The 24369-nt window shown below is 33.2% G+C and overlaps 1 protein-coding gene across 5 annotated transcripts in view; it reads left to right on the top strand.

The window, feature by feature from the left end:
* Positions 1-2033: 2033 nt before the first annotated feature.
* LOC126781643 (teneurin-m) overlaps positions 2034-24369 on the top strand; it is a 228089-nt gene continuing 205753 nt past the window's right edge. For 4 of the 5 annotated variants that reach the window (XM_050506579.1, XM_050506585.1, XM_050506584.1 and 1 more), the window contains exon 1: positions 2034-2242. In XM_050506579.1, the coding sequence (XP_050362536.1) occupies positions 2209-2242 (34 nt within the window). In that variant the 5' untranslated portion in view covers positions 2034-2208. The remainder of the gene's footprint in view (positions 2243-24369) is intronic. The other variant, XM_050506581.1, reaches the window with a different exon arrangement.

Here is a 24369-nt window from a genome sequence, read left to right as displayed (position 1 = left end):
CTGATAACATCATTATAGACGGATGAAAACAGAAGCGATAATATCAATAATATTATTTGAAATATTAACTAAGATCGAACGTTGATAGAAGCGTGATGCTATATTTTAATTGTCGCAATCATAAGATGAAAGTTGCTTAATATATTTACTTGAAACATTCAGCGAATCTGTATCTTAAAGCTTGGGTCTCAGTTAAATAACAACATAAAAACAGGGAGATTACATAGGATTAAAACTTTACATACATTTCTTACATATAAACGGGACACTAACTAACCTTTAATTCTAGCCAAGTCTAAATTCTATAGCCTAGTAAGTATAACACACCCAAAATAGTTTCAACTTCAGAGACGATTCAACCCCTTAATCACTCCGACTAAATGTGTCCCCACTGTTTATTTATTAGATTATATTGCTTTGTAATGTTCTTAACACTCCAACGAGGAATCCTAATGCTTCTACCATACGTGGGAGTCGTTTTAATTGTGATAGTGAGGGGTTAAATAAAATAACACATATATTACTTTTATTACACCAACGAGCTTAGATAATGACGTCTCAATTGAAAAGGAAAATTATCACATTATAAAAGTAAATAACATGGAGTTAGACTCATTGTTTGTTTATTGAAGTGTTGTTTGACAGACTGGTTGGCATTGTGAATAGACTGTTCGCCTGCCGGTCATTAGGTCCTGGGTTCGAATTCCGGGTTGCGTTACTAAATGTTACTAGGCTTACGTCAAGAATTTCTCAGTCACATTAGCCTGGAGTTAGGAAGTTGGTTGTATTCAAGTAAATGGTTTGGCTCCGCGCCTGATCTTTCTGCGGTTGTGACAGCCGTCCCATCGGAAATTATTAGTGAGGAAATAGAGAGAACACAGTAACAATTGGATATTTATTTTAAGGTAAGATACAGTGACCAAAATTGGTTATGATCATATTTACTATTACTTCAGTTAAAATATTTACGAGAGATAAATAATAATAAACGTGTCAAAAATATTAATTTACTCATACTTATTATTACTATTTTTTGATTTTCATTACCGTTAATGTTAGCGTTATAAAGAAATCGTCTAAAATTATTAAAATATGTATATAATCATCTTAAATCGTTCATCTAAAAACTTTTAGAACACTTATCTCTCGAACTATATTTTACTAGACATATATAAATAAACACATCCCTTTCAAACACATCGTAAATCAAAATCTAAACCCGTGCAGTCTTTTCAACAATGAGTCAATATCTGTCTTCGGTATTTGGTAAAACGCAGTAAAACCAAGCGATGAGTGACAACCAGATAAGATCGAAATAATTTTTTGAAGAACGCATTAACTTTTTGTCTCCTATCTCCATGTTGGTGTCCCCTTTTGTGGCATTGTAGTTTTCTCTTTTTAACTACGTGTGTAGTCCGTATTAATCATTCCCTAAAGTAGAACTATTTTTGTCGTTACGCCCTTATCGCCGTACCAAGACAATTCCATAGATTGTAGACTAAAACATGATTTTATTAATGTAATTTATCACATTCATTTCGGTTTAAAATACAAAGATAGTTTACGCCTAACCTGTATCAGCAATATAATAGTTTTATTGTCGGACTGTGTTTTAAATTCCAAAAAATTGTGTTTGCAGTAGTAAAATCTTTCTAATCCCTTTGATTTCCCATGTTCTAATCGAGCGTTTCTGATCGGAAAGCGAACCGCAAAACATTGCAAAAGATACAAACTTATTCAAATATACAAAGTGAAGTGCAATAAAAAACGCAACAAACAACAACAAACGCGCCGAGTGTTATTCGCGTGTTATTATTAGCTGCAGTACGCATAAACAAGGTTACTGAGAAACATCGCCCCGGGCATATCGATGCGTCGACGGCCCGCGCTTTTAAAAAGCTAACCCGTCCCGTAAGAAAGGGACGGCGCAGAGCACGTGGGAAGTGGATTCCGAACGCACGCATCCCTTCCCTCCCCACCACAACCCGCCGGCTGGAGCGCCGCGCGCACTCCAGTCGCGCGCCGACCGTCGCAACGGTAACACGTCCTGGAAAACCTGTGTCGGTGCCCATGCACCCGCCCTGACGTTGTGGAGTGAACGAGTTAGAACATCGCTGTGATTTGTTTTCAGTGCTATAACCATAAGTGATTGTGAACGTGACAAATAAAAAAATTGTGTGTTAAGTGCACTATGCGGTTGCATACGTTATGAATGGTCTGGACCGCTGCTTCTTCGATCAACGTAAGTGTTACGGTTTGTTAGCGAAATTGTGCAGTAATTATGAATATATCGCACTGCGGCGGCTGCAACCTATATCTAGATTTTCTCGAAACGTAAGAGTATTTGTAACGTAAGAGATTGAGAGATTTTGAACTTGAGTTTCATTCATAAACTGTTATGTTATTCTCAGCTTTTAATTGATTGTGTATTAAATTTTATTAATTTAATTCTTAGTAATAATAAAAATAAATACTTAACATTAATTCTTAATATTTATTTTTCTCGTACATCAGATTTCGATGATTGTTTTATTTTAATTAAAACTTGAATCATTGATAATCCAATAAGAAATTAAAATATTATTACCTGAGTTATTAATTTCTTAAAGTGAACTTAAAGAACTCCTTTTAACATAATATAGTAATTAGAAACAATTACAGATGCTTAGGGTAATGATGAACACAAACAAACGCTGTTTAACAGCAGCATCGTAACGGAAACATTTGTAACAGCTTAAGATAAGCACGTTACGGCTAATGAGCAACTACAGTGAATACTTTATTTAATTTTCTCAAGATAACTTAAAACCAACAAGAACGATGTTACGATCAAACAAATTGATGATGATTTCGTTCAATTAAGCTGATAAAGGGCTAGGCGAAAGCGCCACGATTTGTAAGACGCTAAGAGTATTTGAAAATTACGAAGAATGCTACGTCTGATTCGTTGAAATAAATTACACCATTTTAAAGGTTAAAGATTACATAGAATAAGAAGTTATTACTATGTAGGCGGTTAATTACATTATTACAAGTAAAGGCCAACAAAAGATGATATTTTGTTTGTGATAACGTTTTTGTATGTTTTATTAATCAAATTTAGTAGAAGTAAAACATTATTATCAATTATTCGTATATCGACTAAACTCGACTCACTTCTACAACTAGTAAAACTTAAATTTTCACGTCAAACAATTATGGAAGTACTAATCTTCTAAAGAAATAACTAAATCTCGTCCTATTTAAATATGTTACACAATAATTCACGAGTTCAACCAAGACGGTTTTGTATAAGCCATAATTAGTTACGAAAGTACAGGTCTTATATAATAAAATTCAATAATACCTTACGATTCCTAAGTGTCATAGGATTTGATTTACAAGAATAATTTTAAAGAAAATGATGACGTGACCGAATTTTTTGTTTTAAATTAAATTAATTTGAATAGAAAAAAAGTAATTAGTAGAACTATAAAATACACAGCTTGAAACTATTACATTATTAAAATTTATCCATTAGTAAACAATCGGTTCATTTTATTTCGTCATTCTCATTTAAAAGTGAGTCATAGATGAACAATCTATATTGTTTGCTTAATAATTGTTTTTTCCTCTTTTACAAATCATTGCCTGTGTTTATTTTTTATATAAGCTTATTTAAATATTCAACTAGATGTTCGAATTATTTTAAAAAGTATATTTTGATACATCATAATCATAGCTCGGCAACAATGACAATATTTCTAAACTTGTGATGTTCACTTATATCTATACCAATACAAATATTTAAAACCCATCCAACACAAATAAATACTTAAAATCATATTTTATTCGAATAACAGAGGGAAGCAAAAAATGTTATTTGTCTATTGAGATTGATAGCCAATAAAGAGTCAACAAATTACACAAAGTTGTACCAACACCTTCTGACAAACATGGTTTAGTAACGCAAATAGTAAAAAAATGTATTGATATAGGCTAACCGCAAGACCACCCATGCGATACCGTGACTCCAGCTCTATCGAGCACGCACGATGCTATTATGAGTTTACTATCAAGCCCGGTTCCGCCCTTTTCTATTCACTTTTTACGTAATTTACATCTCCTATTCTTACACGTTCATTTTCGAATACCATGTATATTGATAAAGACTTGTGTTAAAAAAAGGTTGAATTTTATTTTTTCACTCTTCATTTTGTACATTTCTGTTTGGCTTGACTCTTGGCGAAATGCGTAGATACATCAAAAAGGATCAGACATGAAAAATTGTGCTCGAATTTTACATAAATAAGCGAAATATTTGGCACCACAAATAATCCGAGAAATTAGATGGACACTTCTTTCATTGATTAATTTTGAATGGGTTCCATGATTATTTCGTATTTAAATAAAACTATATAAATTACATTAAACATAATGTAGACAGAATATTTTAAATATAAGGTACATGAAGTTTTACCTTAACAGGTATTGTTTGTATCTTGACAGCAAAACGCAGTGTCACGTCGTATTGCATTCTGGTTTAAATGAGATTCATCTTTATCGATTACATTATCTGCTACCGGCAATGGAAATTTGTTTTTACTTAAATTTACATTTGTATTAAATTTCTGCTTGAATTGAATAGATTATTGTTCCATTTGATATCCTTTTATTATCTTTGAACATGATTATTTATAAATTACTACTACCTTATTCGTGGATAAAACGCTTACAAAAATGAATACTGCAGTAACAGCCTGTTAATGTCCCACTACTGGGCTAAGGCCTCCTCTCTCTTGAGGAGAAGGTTTGGAGCTTATTCCACCACGCTGCTCCAATGCGGGTTGGTAGAATACACATGTGGCATAATTTCAAAGAAATTAGACAGGTTTTCTCACGATGTTTTCCTTCACCGTCAAGCACGAAATGAATTATAAACACAAATTAAACGCATGAAAATTCAGTGGTGCTTGCCCAGGTTTGAACCCACGATCATCGGTTAAGATTCACGCGTTCTAACCACTAGGCCATTTCGGCTTAAATGATTACTATTCTTTATTAATATTTTAAAGTATTTAGTTGCAGAGAAAATGTTCAAAACTATTAATGTTATACTTCTTGTTATGTTTCGGCAATTAATCACAGTTATTGAATTTAGAAACACAATTCACACGCGGAGTTATTTCAAATGGCTGTTTGTGGGGTGGTATGTTTTACTTACCGACTGCAGCCGACCTGCACGGAATCTTAACTATATCCCTTAAAGTTTCCGGTTAATTTAACCCGAGGTCGACACATGCATCCAAACGGCACTCAGGACAAAACTCCCACATATGTGTTGAACAAACAATTCTCAGAACATAATTTCGTCATACAAAAACAATCCCTAATTGCGTTCACCATTACGACAGTCTTCGTCTGTAATTATTACACAAATTCGAATCTGTAATCTGTAATCATTTCTAGAAGATACAATGGGTGACCAAACGTAATTATATTCATTCTCATCAACACAAACTTGCGTTGAATGTCAAACATCATCTTCAATATTAATGGGTCATTGATTATAGTTAAAATATTTATTACAAAAAAGCATATGCTCGATATTAATAATAAACTGTAGTAATAGTCAAAAATAATGGACTCTAGAAGAATGCTACTAATACTAATTTTATAACATATAAAAAATAATGGTAAGCTAGACGATTAAACTCAATATGACATAAAAACACAATATCTCCCTTGTTTGATGGTCCGGAGTAATCGTAAAGCCGATACAAATTGGTTTTAAAGGACCCCGGCTGTTGTATTGCTTTTTGTGAAGTTTATTATGATGCTTGTAGGCAATTGATGCCCGTCAATCTTACGAAATATCTTTGTACAGGTTATGTGTCAATTTTAATGTATTCTTAACATCAGCGTGTTTCTCAATAATTTTATAAATAAACAAGTATAACTTGGACAGTATTGCAATATTGTATAAAACGTATGTAATGTATTTATATTTTAGTATGTAAATAATATAGAATAAATGGAGTTTTACAACGGTAATAGTCACTTTATTATATTATTCATTGTGAATAGACGCATGTTAATCAGTCTATGATAGTTTAATAATAAACATCAACAAAGCCTGTAACAGATTAACAAAAGACTAATTTGATAGTGTACGTGCTGCTAATATTCGGTAATTACGAATCTGATAGTGAATGCGATAGTTTGGCAGCGAGTGGTAGCCATCTGTCGGTTTTCGGCGAAATTGGGTTAAGCATTAATCATTCTGCTAATGATACCGATTCATATTTGTCGCACCCTGAGAAAAGCAGTTGAATGGTTTTTTTTTTACTTTAGTTCATTATATTTTTGTTATTTGCTGAAGTGTCTAATGAAACATTACCTAATTCTTCGTCAATTACTTTTTATTTTAAAAATTCGCTGCTATTATTATATATATGACACCATTATATGTTTGGTAGAAAACAAAGTATTAATATTTCCCTTACGATTATTACTGATATAAAACTTCTTGATCTAAATATTTACATGTACCAAATTAAGACATAAATTTTCATCAATGTGTTCTTGAAGCCACAAATAAGACTGGATTATATTAGTAGCAGCACTTGCCAATTTGATATTTTCATCATGGTACAATTATGTTTACCTTCCTACATGACGAAAATATGGTAAATCCAGGTTCACCTCTCATTGTGGGCCACATCTGCACCAATGAATAAATGAATTCCTTATAAGGTGTCGGCACTATTTTTCAATTTTCTACCACAATACACTCGGAATGGATAACACTCATTACCATATATTGAGAGGCTTATGTTAGTAAGATATTGATTGATGAGCCAGCCTGTTTGGTTTTATTTGTTGCGTAATAGCTTTCGGACAGAGAGAGACGAAAGCTTAACCAGGAGGTAACTGATAAACAGATTAAAGAATAAAAATATAAACAGCAATTTTACTTTTTTTGTTGTTTACATTTTTAATTTAGTTTTAATTTAATATAGTTTTGTTTTTAGTGTCGACATTTTGATGAAATTAAGGTGCTTTAAGTTTGAATTTTTCTGATTATGCCTTAATGTCTTTAGTCTGTTATAACGAAGGGTTTCTTTGTTGATTATGCTCGGATGCAAGAAACGATAGGTTAAAATGAATTACAAACAATGCAAGTTACAATGAATAGGCGCTCAATTGGTTAAGCCGCGAATCTCGTAGAATGGAATCTTGGTACAAGTAGCGCCATCTATTGTTAAATAACGTAACTAAAGTTTTCTCGACATATTTTTAAACTATATTTTTAGAATTTATAATCATGATCTATATTAAGTGATTATAATTAATGTTGTATTTAATAAAATTATAAAATATGTGATATTGTTTTAGTATTTTATTAAAATAAGACAAATTATCTTTTCACATAGATCGTTTAATCTTTTATAGGATAATTTTATAATTTAGGATAAAAAAAAGTATTTTATCTTAAAAATGCGCCCACATCGTAAATTCGAGACCAACCAAATCACAAGATTGAGTGATAAATGGAGGGCCGTGGATATCAATTTTGTGGACAGAAACCCCTGATTGATGTCCTATTTGGTCCCATACCTTTATCTTTATAAAACTTTGATAAAAGGGGTGATAAGCAAATAACAGCATTATTTTTAAGTAGTGGTCAGGTCACTAACAAATTAAGTTTTCGACGTCGATAGTAATTTGTTTTTAAGCATAAATTAACTGAGAGAGAAGTATTAGTAATTTATAAGAAGAAAAAAGATTTAAACGAAAATTGAAGTTTATTGAAAAAGTAAAATGTTATATAATCTATTTGGTATCCATTGCCTTATCTCGATATTTTTATTCTCTTAATTTTCACACTTCGTGTCCATAATTATTCGAGAAACGTACGATCGTTTGAGAGTTCGTTTTGTAGAGAAAAAAAAATTCACGCCATCAATTTCCCGGAGGACTTTTCATCTGAGATTAATTCCAACGAAAAAAGTAAAATCCATTCGAGATTGTTTACATACGCTTTCACGAAATAGGCGCTTACATATCGCAATCATCGTTTTAGATTACTTGATGTAAACAACGTGGCAAATATATATAAACATTTTTACTTAGATATGAAATCATATTTCAAATTCTCATCACCTTATACAAATGCCTTAAAAGTCGTGGAAAATCTACTTTTTTAACACAAAATATTATGAATAGTGAATGATATATAAAAATAAGAATATACAACAATTGCCCTCTTATTAACATAGATACCTAAATGCATAGTTCTGAAACGAAATCCGAATACGAACATAACGTCGAGCACAGCTGTGCGATTTCGTGTCCTGCCATCCACATTGTAGAGCCCTGAAATACAATATATGCACCCTTGTAGAATGACTTTCTCGACCGTATCTCGGAGTGGGGAAGGTCATGCATAAATGGATAGCTCTCTTAATCTCCACTCAGTGACACTATAGATTAGCCGAAGCGACGCCTGCCCTGTCAATCAATGTAAGTTAAGGAAATGGTTCAGGGATTTGAATTTGGCATCCGGTACAAAATAGCCGATTCTTATCGTAACTAGGGCACGTGGAGAAATTTTCCATGTCTATTTCCCATATCCACGAGTTATAATTATAACTATTTGTAAAATTTTGTAATTCGTTTCTCATTTGTAATATTATATAATTATTTGCTCCAACTTTTATACACTGAAAATCAGTTCAATATTATTGCTTACAGAAACCACCTAAAAAAATGTAAGTAGCCTTATTGATCGCCAACCTCTGATAAAAGAAGGCATTAGAAGAATATATTATGTACGTAATATGAATAAATAGATCATGAACCAAGTTGACAGATTATTTCTATAATCAATAACAGAGATGGTGTTTAAGAGTTTCTTCGTCGTTGAAAAAAAAAATAATAAGCTCGTTCAATCCTACTCCTTGTTAGTCAAAGGATTATGTAAAGAGCCGTCTTAACGCATCACTTCCAAAAATGGGACCGAATCTGTTGACAGTTACAAATGTAACCACTTCTCCTTCTCATTATTATTCGTATTTAGTACGGCAATGAATGGCAAATGGATTGAGGTTTTCAAAACTTTGAAAGAAAAAGTAATCGCTTTAAACTGTTGAAACATGTCGACGGCTTATTCTATCTAGTATATACATATGCTTATAGATATGTTGGTTTTATGGAAAATTAATAAATTAAGTTTTTTTTTTTTAAGAATGAAATAATTTTAGACGAGGAACTGCAATTATAGGTTTTATTTATTGTACTTATTGTGCTAATCTTTATAATGACACTGCTCATTATACTAATTAAATAAATAGTAAATACTAGCACGTACACATATACGATTATGTTGAATGATATCATATGCTCACTTGTATAAATACCGTATTTAGTTCTACCGTTGAAACTAGCATTCCTTTGATAAAATTCTACTAAATGTGATCTATTGTTGGTTCTGGCGTTGATAAAGAATAATGGTTCCAAACTTGAAAGAGAGTCACGACCGAAATCTAAACGCATAGTTTGGTTTGCTTGGACTCTCGTGCTTTTGTTCTTTATACAATGATACGTAATGTCGTACACATGTTTTGGGTTCAATTTTTTTTTGTCAACTGACGTTCAGTGGAATGATTTACATCGTTGTCGTCAGTACTTTCATTCGTTTGATTGTTTTTATTATATTCTAACAAATAAGTTATTTTTATTATTAGATTTGTTTAAAATAGGGTTAAATTATTACTTATGAATGATCACAATAAATATTTCCATTCAGTTTTATGTGAAGATACTACCGTTTTGAATGTGATTTGCTAAGTAGTACCAACCAGTATCTTAGTAGATACATTTTAAATACGTTTCTGCACACAAATCTTAATTGAAACATATATTCTTTAAATCAACAGCTAGAAAAACAACACAATCGACTCCACCTTCATTTTTAATTTTTTTTTAATCTTAAACTTAAGTTTATTTTATCCTTAACATTTTTATTGTACTGTTATTAGTCACTAATATCTTATTTATTATGAAATAAACGTTATAATAATTACTGGATTTTGTTATAGATGCGATAAACTTGTCCAATGAAATACACTTTGACACATTTTTTGTCATTATACATTTCTGTATCATATTCATATTTCTGTAGGATAATAATTGTAAAAAAGGAATATTATTATATTTATTTTATATATTTACATTACAATTTATAATTTTCCAAAAGTTACTAATCATCTCGAAAATCCCTAGCGTTATATGAAATTATAAACCTCCAATCCAGAAGTTGGGAAAAGCGCAATTTGTCACCGAATTACGCACACGTTTTACAAACTTCTACATTTTGAAAGACAAGGCAACGCTTGATAAGCCATTAGGGATTTGTAAACATAATTTGCTCGTTCTCTACTAACGATAATATTTAAACGTAACGTTAGAGTAAATTAGAGAGAAATTGAGGAAGATATAAATTTCTGTATGTTTAATTAATTAAAATATGTTTTGTTGCTATATTTTTTCTAATTACATTGTAGCTAATAAATGTCCAAAATTTCGTTTGAGTAAAAGTGATTTTAAAAATAGAAAACAATTCACTGACAAGTATTCTTATTGTTTTAGGATATTAAACGTCAATAGGAATTGGGAGAACTACTTGCAATTTATTGTAACAAACATTATGTTGTTATTTAAGAAACTCGGTTTAACTGTCAGATCAAATAATGTTTTTCGAACAAAAAACAAGTGGCCGGCAGCGTTTTGTCAAAACGGTTGACATATCGCCGTACGTCCAACGATTCTGTAAACCGTGTTAGTGTCCCAGATTTTACCGAAAAAAAATTCAGACCACGAAAAATTTACCGGTCCAAAAATTTCAACCCGAAAACTGTTGTTGAGATAACGTGGCCGACCAAGTTGAAATCGCCTCCAGCGATGCGGTACAATGTACTTTTATTAAAGCAGACTTTAATAATTCAGTATGATAAATTTTAGTTGCAACTGCTTATAAATATTGAATAAGTCAATGAAAAATCTTAAATTTTATGAATTTTCTTGTACCTGTACTATATTATTAATATAAGTCATTTTAAATTTAGAAATAACAAAAACACAATATTATTCAGCAGTACAGTACAGTAGCAGTAGCAGTTATAGCTGTACCTATAAATGTGTTTTAGAGAATTTTTAGTTAAGTAATGCCATGTCTTCGTCTTCTTCTTATGAGTTGCAAATCAATGATGACAGAAAGAGATAAGTCAGTGTTTAACAAAAATCCCGCTAAACAACTTTTATAACTAAGTCTGTAGAAATTTCTCAGTCCCTTCTTAATCTTCCCGCCCTTATCCCACTACGTGCGGTCGGCACAACATGTATTTTTCTTCCACTTTTTTCTTTGACTCGTCATCTCAGTTCGTACCCTTTTCTTATACATATTATTTCATACGCAATCAATCCAATTTTTTTTTCGGCCTCCCTCGTCCCCTATATCCACGTTCATACTCATCACCCTTCTAGTAACATGGTTTTAATCCCTAATAATCACATGCCCATACCACGCTAATCTATTCATCTTCAAGTTTTCATTTCCATTTCTGTCATTTTTTTAATTTTAATAACGTCACTGCGTTCCAAATAACGATATAAAATGAAGAAACTTAATGATTTTTAATACACGTTATTAAATTTCCTTAAGCATTATAAACTAAATAGAATATCTAGTTCCTGTGAATATTATTGACATTATTCCAAAGAGATGGTTACATCGTCACGTGTGTTTTTGTTCTTTCATTATTTCGAGAGAGGATTAAGCGGTTTCCTCTGCCCGAGATGCATCTGTCGCATGTCATGTAATGTATTGGAAACGTTCGGATTTTCAACATTAAAAGCATTTTAGAGTTATAAGTTATTATTATTGGAAATCCGTCCATATACAAAGTAGCTTAAATATATAATGTATTAACTATGGTAGAGCTGATCATTAAATGAGCACACCTTATTTTTTTAATTTTTTTATAGAATAGGAAGGTGGACGAGCATATGGGCCACCTGATGGTAAGTAGTCACCAAACGCCCTTAGGCATTCGCATTGTAAGAAATGTCAACCATCGATTATAGCCAATGCGCCACCAACCTCGGGAACTAAGATTTTATGTCCCTTGTGCCTGTAATTTCACTGGCTCACTCACCCTTCAAACCGGAACACAACAATATCAAGTATTGCTGTTTTGCGGTAGAATATCTAATGAGTGGGTGGTACCTACAAATGGAAAAAAATAATGGAAGGTTATGAACAATCCATGAATATTTTACTTCTAGGAAAACATTCAGGGCTAAGACAGTCGAGAAGAAGTATTAAGGCTACCTTCACCACGCTATCCTGCTGCCAGTTGCTGTATTTTCGTATCATTTGTGTAATGTGTGTATATAATTCACATATATACCAATATTATAAATGTGACAGTAACGATATCTGTCTGTTTTGCTTTCATGGCTAGAACACTGAACCGATATTGATGAAATTTGGTTTGAAGCAATCTGTAATCCCCCTCCCAATACCATCATCCCCCTCACCTCCCCTTACGTAACATACGAGTGAAGTCACGGGCGTGTACTAATCCATAATAATAGTACCATTGAGACCTTATGCCACTTCCGCAGAAGACTAGCTTTTTGGCTTCTTCTTATTAAAAAGATACAAAATCATTACTTAACAATAAAACAATTGCAGCCTGTTCGTAATTCTAACGTAAGAGTATTATTCTGTAACATCATAACTTGGATTAAGCAAGTTTAATTTAAAAAAGTCCATCAGCCTGTTATAACACGAACTAGACCAAGAAATCAGAACGAATCAATTAAGTCAATTGTACGATATTGCTTCTAATGAAATTTTCGTTCAATCATTGCTTTAATGTAATTGCTTGATACGTCTTCAAGTGTTTCTCATAAGATCAAACTAACCGCTTTTATTGAAGTACTATTCATAGCGCCTTTAATTTTACTATAAATAGAAATCAGTTTTATACATTCATATTTGAGCTTTGTTCTCTATATATTCGCTGCAAATTTGTACTCACACAGCTAAAGATCTTAGTAAGCTGCTACGAGAGGCCACGAGTCTAGTATCCAGTCTTTATGACACTTGCTTACGACTGGGATCAGGTATTAAAGGGGTGTAATAGCTGCGAGATATGTTTGTCATTAACATTGAGATCATGTTACCTCTGTGTAATTGTTGGTAATTATAGATATATTAGATAATAATTTTAGCTTTCGTACCGGTATCAGCCCATTTATAATGTTCATTATTTATGTCAATGTGTAATTTTAATAGAGAAAATTATCAATCATGGGTGTAAAGGTTTTAGATAAAATGCTTTTAGTCTTAAAAATATAGGACATATCAAAACAAATGAAGATATAGTTTCTTCGAATCAAAGCTTACAAGCTAGGTTGTAAGCGTTAATTTGAAGAAACTATGAATATGCTGCTGGTTACTAAGCATGTAGGCACATTAAAATAACATTAATATAAATTAAAGATAAGATAGGCCCGCCACGGATAAAGCATCTGTGGAAATACAAACACAAAAACAAAACACAAGCACCTTTAAATTGTCATTTACCAATATTAAGCTAAAGCTGGATCGGAATGTAAATTTTAAAGAAAAGAAGAACCTTTAAAATCTTGAAAATACCTCAAGAGTTTGATTAGCGTAATTCGATAATTATTTTGTAAATAATAAAGTAATACTTCTAATACTGTATTCTCTTTCATAAAATTAAATAAAACAAATAACAGCTTAAACTCGAAACAGAAAAACAAATATTTCGAGTAATGAGCATGTTTTTCTACTCAATAAATACCTTGAATCTAGTAGTAAGGATCTTTATATTATTTGAGTATGTTTTTCCCTATATAAAATACCGTATCTCAGAACAATATATACTACCAGGTATAACTCGTACAAAATCGGATCAAGTAGCTATTAGAATATAAACTAAAAACACGAATATCGTTCTGATCTGATCGTTGAATGTTTATACAAGCAATCATGTTGATGAAAATTATAGCAAAACAAACGACATAATAAACGTAAAATATATATATACGCGTAGGTTCGTATTTACAGTCAATAAATATCCCACTACTAAGCAAATGAGCTTCTCGTCTCACACAACTTTATTCGCATCGGCACAAACTTTATTACACGAATGCCCAAAAAAAAAGAGTATTCATATTTTCAGAATACATCACTTCCTGACATTTCACAATCGTGTCCTACGACAAATGAATGAGAGTCTCTTCTTATAAAATAAATCTACAGTAAAGTTTTCAGTTTAAACAACACACGACAAAAACGAACACAGGAGACAATAGGAGACAATAGTATTAAAATTATACTATCTTTCGAGAACATTTTAAAATATTATTTTATATTTAAGACTATCAACAATGGTGCACCAAACGACAAATAATTCATTTTATTTGTGTATACGTCACCGCCTCAATATAACGCTTTCATCGATGTTGACAAATGAAAACATTGAAACATGAAAACGTCGTAGTTTGTAGAAACGTCCCTAGAGGCTTTATGACGTCATATTGCAAATTGTTAAATTATTTGTTTCCTATGCAGCCACGAGAGATACTGTGCCATGGTTGTATTCTTTCTTAACTTTATGTATGTGTTAATTAATTTCACGTTAGCTTGTATTGTATTTGTATAGCGAAAATCGTGATCGAATCGTGATCGCATCGTGATCGGATAGTGGAGTGGGCAGCATATATATAGCTCAACCGGGTGTACATGTATGGTGTGTGGTTTATTTTAAATGATTTTGCGTTTTGGTACATTTCACAGTGCTATTTACATTTAAATAACATTATATGTTTTGTTTGAAATATTAATGTATATTGCTCAAATTGATTTATTTTGAATACTTTACAATTACATATAAAATTTGATATAAGAAATGCAATGTAATTGAAGCTTGCTTCAAATTTATATAGTTAAAATAAAAAAGTACCTTAGTTATGATAGTAGTAGCAACGTGATAACATTAAAAACAGAATTAATTTATATTTGTTCGTATTTTTTTTGCAATGGTTTTTTTTCCGCTGGAAAAACGCGTTTACGCGTTTCCCCCACTTGAAGTGGGGGGGAGGTATGTGGGACTCGCCGGCGCCGAGTATGCGCCGGAATACCCACTAAAAAACCAGCGGTACCCACACCGCCTTTTCGTGGGGCGTCACGGGATCGCTTGCGCATACTACCGCGACGCCCCGACGGTTTGCCCGTCTCTGCAGGCCTCCAAATCCTAGGGGGTTCTCAGGGTACAAAGACCCCCTAACCCCGGCAACACTTAGGGCGGGAGGAGAAGATGCGCATAGCGCCGACGCCTTCTTCCCGGTCTTTTTCGGCGAAGCGAGTCAGCGGAGGCCCTCTACTCACGCTCCCGCTCCGCTGCCTCCTTCTGCGACATGACATTTTCGCAGAAGGAGACCGTCTCCAACCAGCACCTCTCGCTACCGAACATGGCGTTTATCACACTCGGCAGTGAGAGGTCTTCACCGACTAAGGCCGCCAGGGACAGGCGCTGAGGTCCCCAAGCGGCACACTCCATCAGAGTGTGGCACGCTGTGTCCGAAGGCGCACCACACTCATGGCAGGAGGGTGTCACCTCCCGCCTCGCTATCCGGTGCAGGTACTTACTGAAACAACCGTGTCCGGTAAGTACCTGCGTCAGCCTGAATGTGAGTGTGCCGTGACTCCGTTCCACCCAGCGACTCAAGTGGGGGCGGACCGCCTCCACTGTCTCTAGGCCTGCCGAGGGGGACCTCAGGTCCTCCTCCCACCTACGAATCAAGGCTCGCTGGGTTAGGGCCCCGACTCGCTCAACCTCCGCCGACCCTGGACGGACGCCGTTTGACCTCGTTTCCACCCGGAACCGGTGCACTTCCGCAAGCACCTCTGCCTGGAGTTCCCAGGGCGGATCGCTCGCGAGAAGTGTCGCTGCCGTCCATGACACCATACGGTACCCACGTATCGCTCTCACCGCTATGACTCTTTGCGGCCTCCGCAGAAAAGCTCTGTTACAAGTGCTAATGTTTACAATATGGGCAAATTAAATAATTCTAAACCGAAGCTAAAAACGGATTTAACGATTAAGTTTGTATCAGTTGAACTCGCTTACCGTTTATGACGTAATCGCGTATGTAAAAGCTTACCGCACTAAAGTACACAACTTACCCCCTTGTGTATCGTAAATTTACGATGCATGCGCTACGGGAATTTCGTTACGATACGCCTTAACTGACTTCGGATTTCATACACCAATTTTTACACTATCTACTGGTGGTGTTTCAAGATGTTTGGTTAAAATTCGTAATGGGTTTGTTTATAAGTTTTGGTCTCATGACGATGCTTGTTTGGACTTGAACAGGAATAATGGAATATTTATTTTTAATTTTTCTATATTTTTAGTGCTAGTTTTAGTTAAGGGTTTAGTGACTAGCTTCAGATTCTGAGATTTTGGGTTTGATCCTCGGGTCAGGCTAGTAAAAAATTACTTGATTTTTCTTTTAAGAAAATCCGTAAGTTGGAAGTAGATAGCACTCCCAAAAGTAAGTAGTAGTAATGCGTCCAAAAGTTCGTTGGTTTCTTTTGTGGTCATGTTGAATTTGCCGCCCCATGGGATAATATGAGACAGAGTGAGTGTTGTGCGCTGTAATGTAATCTCTGCTTTTGGCTAGTCTTCTTTAAAATGTACACCGTGACTTGAGATCGAAGAAGTATATCGTCATCACTTTAAGGGACCTTTAACCTTAATAGTTATAATTAACTGTGAAGGTATCTAATAACAGCAGTTATACAATAACAAGTTCCCACTCGTTACTCGGAATAGTCAATAATAAAATACGAATAAATAAACAAATATCAAATTAAGTTATCAGCTTTTACTATCACTCGATTGTCTTTCTGTTATTTAGATAACATCAATCAACCTTTACAAATTATTGTCAATCCCACCCAATGACACGAACTTAAATGTTTCAAATTTTTTATAGAACTTAACCTAAAAATTTAATCTTAAACAAGAAGAATTATATATTAAATAAATATAATTTTATTACAATTATATTTATCAAGGCGTTACACCAAATTTTTTTTGTGTTATCGTGTTACTTTGAATTCATTACTAGCAACCCGTTTCAAGTTGAAAATATTGTATATATTCTCAACTAGCATCCTGAATTTAACAGCATCCGTAGCAAAACGTCGTCTATTTCAGTCTATTTATAAAAATAAAAACATTTACTATACGGACATATTGTGCTGCCCCGTGCAAATAGAAAAACAAACTTCTTATATCTATATAATGACCAACCAAAAAAATTATTATACTTTTTATATCCATATTCCATTGTGCCGGCAAAACTATCGTTCCCTTTCACCATGACGCTTGTGAAACCCTGCCGGTTTTTCAAAGTAATGACATTAAAAAACAACCAACCCGTATTTCAGCTTCAGCTTTGACCTAAGATGCAAAATAATTTTAGCAAATTCAACAAAGGCCACCGTGAGGATTTTCACAATGGTACGCCGACGCCAAATTTTTCTAATGACGCCGGTTCAAATAGAGTGAAAGAGAATTTTTCGTACCGTCTGCTCGCCGGAATAATGACGTCCTTACTCTATGAAAGGCCTAGTTTCGCCGTCGGCCATATTTTAATTTCGTGTCGTTTCATGCTACGGGTGGATCGTATTTTTTTCCCCGGCGCGTTTAGTGTGCGCCCGTGACCTATTTTCTGCGGGCCCTCCAAATTTCCACGCTTTGCCGCATATCCCTTAATAACTAATTGCTATCGATTTCCTTTCAAATTATGTCATGTCTTCTTGTAGTATCTTGTTAATAGGTTGTTTACCCGGATTGAAAAAATAGTCAATTTAATTTAAAAAAAGACTAAATTTTCTTAAAATATGCTACTTCTTTAAGCATTAATATCAAAACCGTTTAAAAAAGACGAGTAATTGAATGTTTTTCTGAAAACAGGGTTGTACATTATACAAACTTTGTGTACAGTAAATATTACTGAAAAACTTGGTACAAAGGGTAACTTAACCAATGACTCATAATCGGAACGGATTCCTATGCTGCATCAGATGTAACAAATTGTTGCTTCTCCTTTTTGAAGAATAAATATCATAGTGATCATAGACGACGATAAGCTCTCCTTTAAAAGTTAAATTTTTGAATGCATATTTTGAAAGAATTTTACAAACACTTCACGTAGTAAACATTGTAGTGGCGTAAACTTTAAAAGCTCATAAATTGGAGACTGTTTTACTATCAGCAACCATTCTACTTTACGATACCAAAACTTCATGCTCAGCCTCGCAATAAGCCAGGAATTTCGGGAATTCGAACAAATTTTATTTCTTCACGTCTATAAGTTTTATATTTTATAGGTCAATCGTGCTCTTGGCAGACGAGGAGTCATATAAGCGGCGCCGATTCTTGTCATAGACATCTCTTTTTCCAATAGCGATAAAGCAAACAATTTAAAATACCAAATATTGTTTGAAAAACGTAGCCTATATTTCTTTTTAAATTCCAAATACTTGTGGTTAACAAGTTATTCGCTATATTTCAAAATAGATTCAATTTAGACAATGCAGGGAAAATCGCAGTTTACCAGTATCGCACTTTACAATATATATATGTATATAACAATTAATAACGGAGAAAGTAACCACTAACATCATAAGTCCGATATACAATTTGTGTGTATAGTGACACGTACAGTTTTCGCTAGAATAAGTTTATTATAATTTGATATCATATTTGAGTCTCTATGAAAGAATATTTTGCCCACAATTTCGTGTAGCACACCACGTCTGCGGAAATGTCGACGGTTAATCTCGTCGCTTTCGTGACCTAATTATTAAAAGCGGCAGCAACTTTATCTCCTTATTTCTATCTTATTTGCGCAACAACACAAACGTCTTGAATGACATTATGAAGATGTATCCATCTTGTTCTTTTAATTATTTCCATGAATATAAACATATAATAGCTAATTTTGTTGATCATAGAGGAAAACACACACACACACACATATATATATATATATATAATCACAATCGAATGATTTTTTATTTGCACGTATACTTTCGAAATTTAAAACTTAGTACCGTTTGACTTACATTAGTGTTCCTAAAACCACGTACTCAATCGGGATGTGACCGTCAGAAATCGACGGCTATCCCGAAAGCGTGACTTTTGCCCCCAGAATTGACGCGAGGCGCGGGTGTCAGGGCGGGGTATTGATCGCTCGGGCCACTTCGGGGCGGCTCGGCTAGGCTCGCCCGACTTCGGGCTTACTTAAGGACCGTCGTACTACCGCGGTCGCAGGCATCTATTTGGTCAGTTGGTGTGTCAACTCTAGGAGTTCTATTAAGTTTAATTAGGACAAGGTTATCGGTATAGGATCATAAATTATAAACAAACATCTATCAAAACATTGATATGTACAATAGAAAGGAAAAACAAAACAATGAAATATATTTTTATATTTTATATAATTTATAAGTTATAGAACTAATACTTTACTAATATATTTTATAACTTAATATTTTTATATTTTCTAACTTAAATAAAAAACATATTAATGAAATATAAACTTCAATGGAACAACCATTAATAAGTATAAGAAACAATTGAATATCAAACTTGGTAAAAATCTGTGCTTCGAGTGTTCTCGAAATACAATTCGCAGCTGAATGGCGAAGAATTGTGTTGGTAGGCCCAAATATAAGGAGATTGGGATGTCAACTCATGCAAATACGAAGGTAGATTCGTATATATTAAATAAACAATTTGCCGACAATTCGATTCAGAGCAGGTAGCAGAGGTCTTTGCAAAATTATGTTTGATCATATACATGTCTATAGAAGTATTTGTCGAATCGAGAATATTTAAAAAAAATACTGGTGACTTTTTTGGTATGGTGCTCATTTAATTTTGGCATTATATTATTGAATACCTAGTAGTTAGAAACGAAATTTTTAGTATAAAAAGGCAAAATAATAAAAAAATAAGTAAAGAAAAAATTGAAGCTAAACGGTTTTATTGAAAATAAAGATAATAATGAGGTAGATAATGTACTAAAAGCTAAAAAATAATTCGGTATGTCCTAGGTACCAGTCATCACACCACTGTCCTCACCAATTTGCCCTAGATTGATCAGACAAAAAAATAAAATTCAAATTTCAAGTTTTTAGTTTTTAATATTGTGCCAGCGGCCACCTTAGATTTGAAATTTGTCATAGCGTACAGTATTCTACTAGTCGAGCCCGCTCATTTGATACCAATATTGAAGGAGTTGTAAAAAAATATGTAACTTTTCATAGTAAACTGAATTCTACTAGTCAAGTTCTTCATTTGATACTCATATTGAGGTAGTTGTGAAAAAAATTGTCATCCGCCATTTTGTAGCGTATGTATTAAATTGAATTGTCATCAGAACTAAAGATGTGTACCAAATATCGGATCAATCCGTCAACAGGAAAGGGGTCAAATTTCAATTACTAAATTTGACCCAAACAAATAAACCAACAAACAGAGCAAGCTAAATAAAACCGTTTAAAAATTAACTTTATCCGAAAATATTTTTACAAGCCTTTTGTAGTATCGTCAATTAACAAGATTAAATTCAATGTAAAGCTACTACCAGTTCTGAACGTCCGCGAATAAAAGGCAAAAAAATAAATATTTATTTATTTTTACCCATCAAATTACACATATCAACTAAACTAATATTAAAGTCGGTATCGTTGTAAATGTCACACATTTGAATTAAAGTAGGCCTTGCCCAAGCCCACAATTTTTGTTTAACTTTCTGATAATTACTGAGCCACCTCAACTCGATAATAAACAATATTTAACTTTATCAATTTAATGAATATATCCCGCATGCAAATCAACGAATGTTATTGGTAGATATTATAGAATATCATTATTTGAGAGTTGAAAAACAACGCGCAAATCAGGCTCATAAAAAAATACAAAATCTATAAAATAATGAGCAAGTTTTTAAAACTTCAAAGGTTTTTGTTCTTTCATTATAAAACGGCTTGATGCTTCATAAGTGAATCTATATAAAACACCACTATCGAATTTAGTTCGATAGTGGTGTTTTAGTTCGATATTTACATTCAATTGTTAATAATACGAAATTATTAATTAGTTTACTTTGCGTGGTTGAATAGAGGATGTAATCATATAAATATAACTGATTTCTATAATAAATTAGAGGAATACTGTTTAGTTAACGAATCGTGCTCTGTAAATTATTAAAACAACTAGTTATATGGCTATCTTAAGTACATTTTCATTTAATTTTTTAGTCGTAAAGGTTACTCGCTAGTACGGCGTGTGGGTGGACATTGCGCATTCACCATTTATTTTACCGCCAAAGAGTATATCTAGAAAGATATAATATATTGGTTGACAGTGCAATGACGGTAATGTTATCACTGTAAGAAAAGCACATGGGAGGAGTTGACCGCTTACTATGAGATGGCCAATGTGCCTCCTACCTAACCTGTGTATCTATATGATTATCTCATATATATATAGCAACACATTTTTTTAACGAAATTTAAATAGGACTATCCCTAACTAGAAAGAACAAGAGAATTTCACCATGCGTGTGGTAAACTTTTCACCAATCATGAATGGAGATTGAAAAATTCAATTTTTATTACGAACGCGTATTCGCTAAACTATCGAAATGAGAAATCCACTGGGGTACGGTCCGGAGGTCATGTTTTGTTTTCTTTATTATTACGCGCGAACAACGCCGCAAAGTACAATCGAAACGTTTTCATTTCGGCAACGCATCAGAGCATATTCCGACCGCCGGCCGGATCTGGGTCAGAATACACCCGTATTCGGTTTAATTGAAAAAGTTAAATCGGCCATTTTCACGGGATCGTTTCGTTTTTTTTTTCGTTTTGCCGAATGTGCCATGCGTCTCAGAATAACTCCTCTGAATTTTATTGGGCTTTTGTTTCAATTGCTCCCGGAAGTTTTTTACTGAATTTCACAGGAGTAAACAGGGTAACATTTTAAAGAACTTATTCGGCACTCGTTCGTTTTTTTCAAATGACTTTAAAACACGATGCTTGAGAAGAAGGATAACAAAAAACTGTAACAATAAAAATAAATTGAACCACATATAAATATATTTTAAAACAACAATATAAAAATAAATTTAGGAATTGTCACAAAATGTTCAAACATTAAAAGAAGTGAAAAAGTCAGGAGAATTCCTGTAATAAATTTTCTTTACGTATAAAATATTTTTAATAGGTAATACTTAGTTTAAAAGACAATCTTCAACGGAAGACCAATAAATGTTCTCTGATATAATTTTAAGATGAAAATTGTAATACACTTCGCATTGTTTGTTCTGCTCTCGTTTCGGACTCTGGTAAGTTAATAAAAATAAATAATAGCTGTCCATCTCTCAGACTATTGACTTTTTATTACCGTGTTTACAGTCCACAGCCTATCTATCAACTAATAGTGGGGACAGAGAACTAATATATGGATTGTTTACTTGCCATATGCTTACTAATAACAAACTATGTCACATTCTTTCAAACTTCAATCAATTATCTTAATTCAAGGGAACAGAGTGTATTTAATAAAAACAAGATAAGGTTTTTTACTAGTTATTATTAACTCAAAAACTGGATATTAATGATTATCAAGATTATTTACAAAAGCAAAAACCAAAAAAAATATCATAGTAATGTAGAAAATTCACCTTATGATTCGGTAATTGTTCTCCTTAATAAAATATTGCTTTGCCCAGCTAATTATAATTATTGACAGAAATAAAAACTAAAATTAATTTAATACTAATGTTTTCTATAACAATATATTGTTGATAAAATTCGGTATCCACATAATTTCTCTTTACGTTTATGTCACGAAGGGCACAAATCGTTGAAGCATGCTTTACGACATCATAAAACAATCATAGGGTCATATCACCCTTGTTAATGTAACCAACTGTTAATCTATAGTTATAAAGATAAGCAGTTATACTTGTTTTTATGAAACGATGCATTATAAGTTTTCGGTCTACGAGATAACAACCTAACGAAAACTATCAAAGCTTAATGGTCCGATAAGGTTTTAAAAAAAAAGCCTTGTCTTAATTGTAGAATGTAAACATGTTTTGTTTTATTTAATTCGTTTTCGGTCATAATTTATAAAAAAAAGGTAGGCAGACAGGCCATTGTGCCAGGTGATCGTATGTGTTCACCATCGCCCATAGACATTGATACTGTAAGAAAGATTAACCATTTCTTATATCAGGAATACGCCACCAGCCTTGCAGACTGAGATTGTTCCTTGTGCATATTACACTGGCTGACTCATCCTTCGAACCCTTTTTTGGAACACAACAATACTAAGTATTACTGTTTGGCGGTAGAATATGATATAAGCGGGCCACACAAAGCCCTAGGTTATATTTCTTATAAAATAATTTTTTACTTCTATTCCGTAACAGCCTGTGAATGTCCCACTGCTGGGCTAAAGGCCTCCTCTCCTCTTTTTGAGGAGAAGGTTTGGAGCTTATTCCACCACGCTGCTCCAATGCGGGTTGGTAGAATTCACATGTGGCAGAATTTCAGTGAAATTAGACAAATGCAGGTTTCCTCACGATGTTTTCCTTCACCGTAAAGCACGAGATGAATTATAATCACAAATTAAGCACATGAAAATTCAGTGGTGCTTGCCCGGGTTTGAACCCACGATCATCGGTTAAGATTCACGCGTTCTTACCACAGGGCCATCTCGGCTTCTTCTTTACTTCTATTCAGAACATTATATTTATTTTTATACTAAATTTGTAATATATTAAACCAATATATTGCTAAGAATGTCATACTTTCCATTAGATTTTATATGTGACATACCTTGCGTGGAATTCGTCATAATAATATTACAATGGCGTCACAAAGCCCATGTCTTCTGGGATACGTCGAAAATTAATGCATCATATTGATTTATATAATATTCACGTATGTATATAAACATTTAACTAAATACCTCTTGCAATATGTACGTTATGTTAAGTTTTATATAATTATCATACTATTTTTAGCTTAATCGATATGAAACCTACAAATGAATGAATGAAATATGATTTTAAGCCAACGTTACAATAAAATTAAAATTGTATGAACAAATTTATAGATCTTAATTTTTACAAACTTGCGTCAGCATAAGCAGTAAATATAATTTTATAAAGTTCATGGATAAGTTATCGTAA

The sequence above is a fragment of the Nymphalis io genome, chromosome 4, assembly GCF_905147045.1.
Source record: "Nymphalis io chromosome 4, ilAglIoxx1.1, whole genome shotgun sequence".
Lineage (NCBI taxonomy): Eukaryota > Metazoa > Arthropoda > Insecta > Lepidoptera > Nymphalidae > Nymphalis > Nymphalis io.
This window is presented reverse-complemented; position numbering and strand designations above follow the sequence as displayed.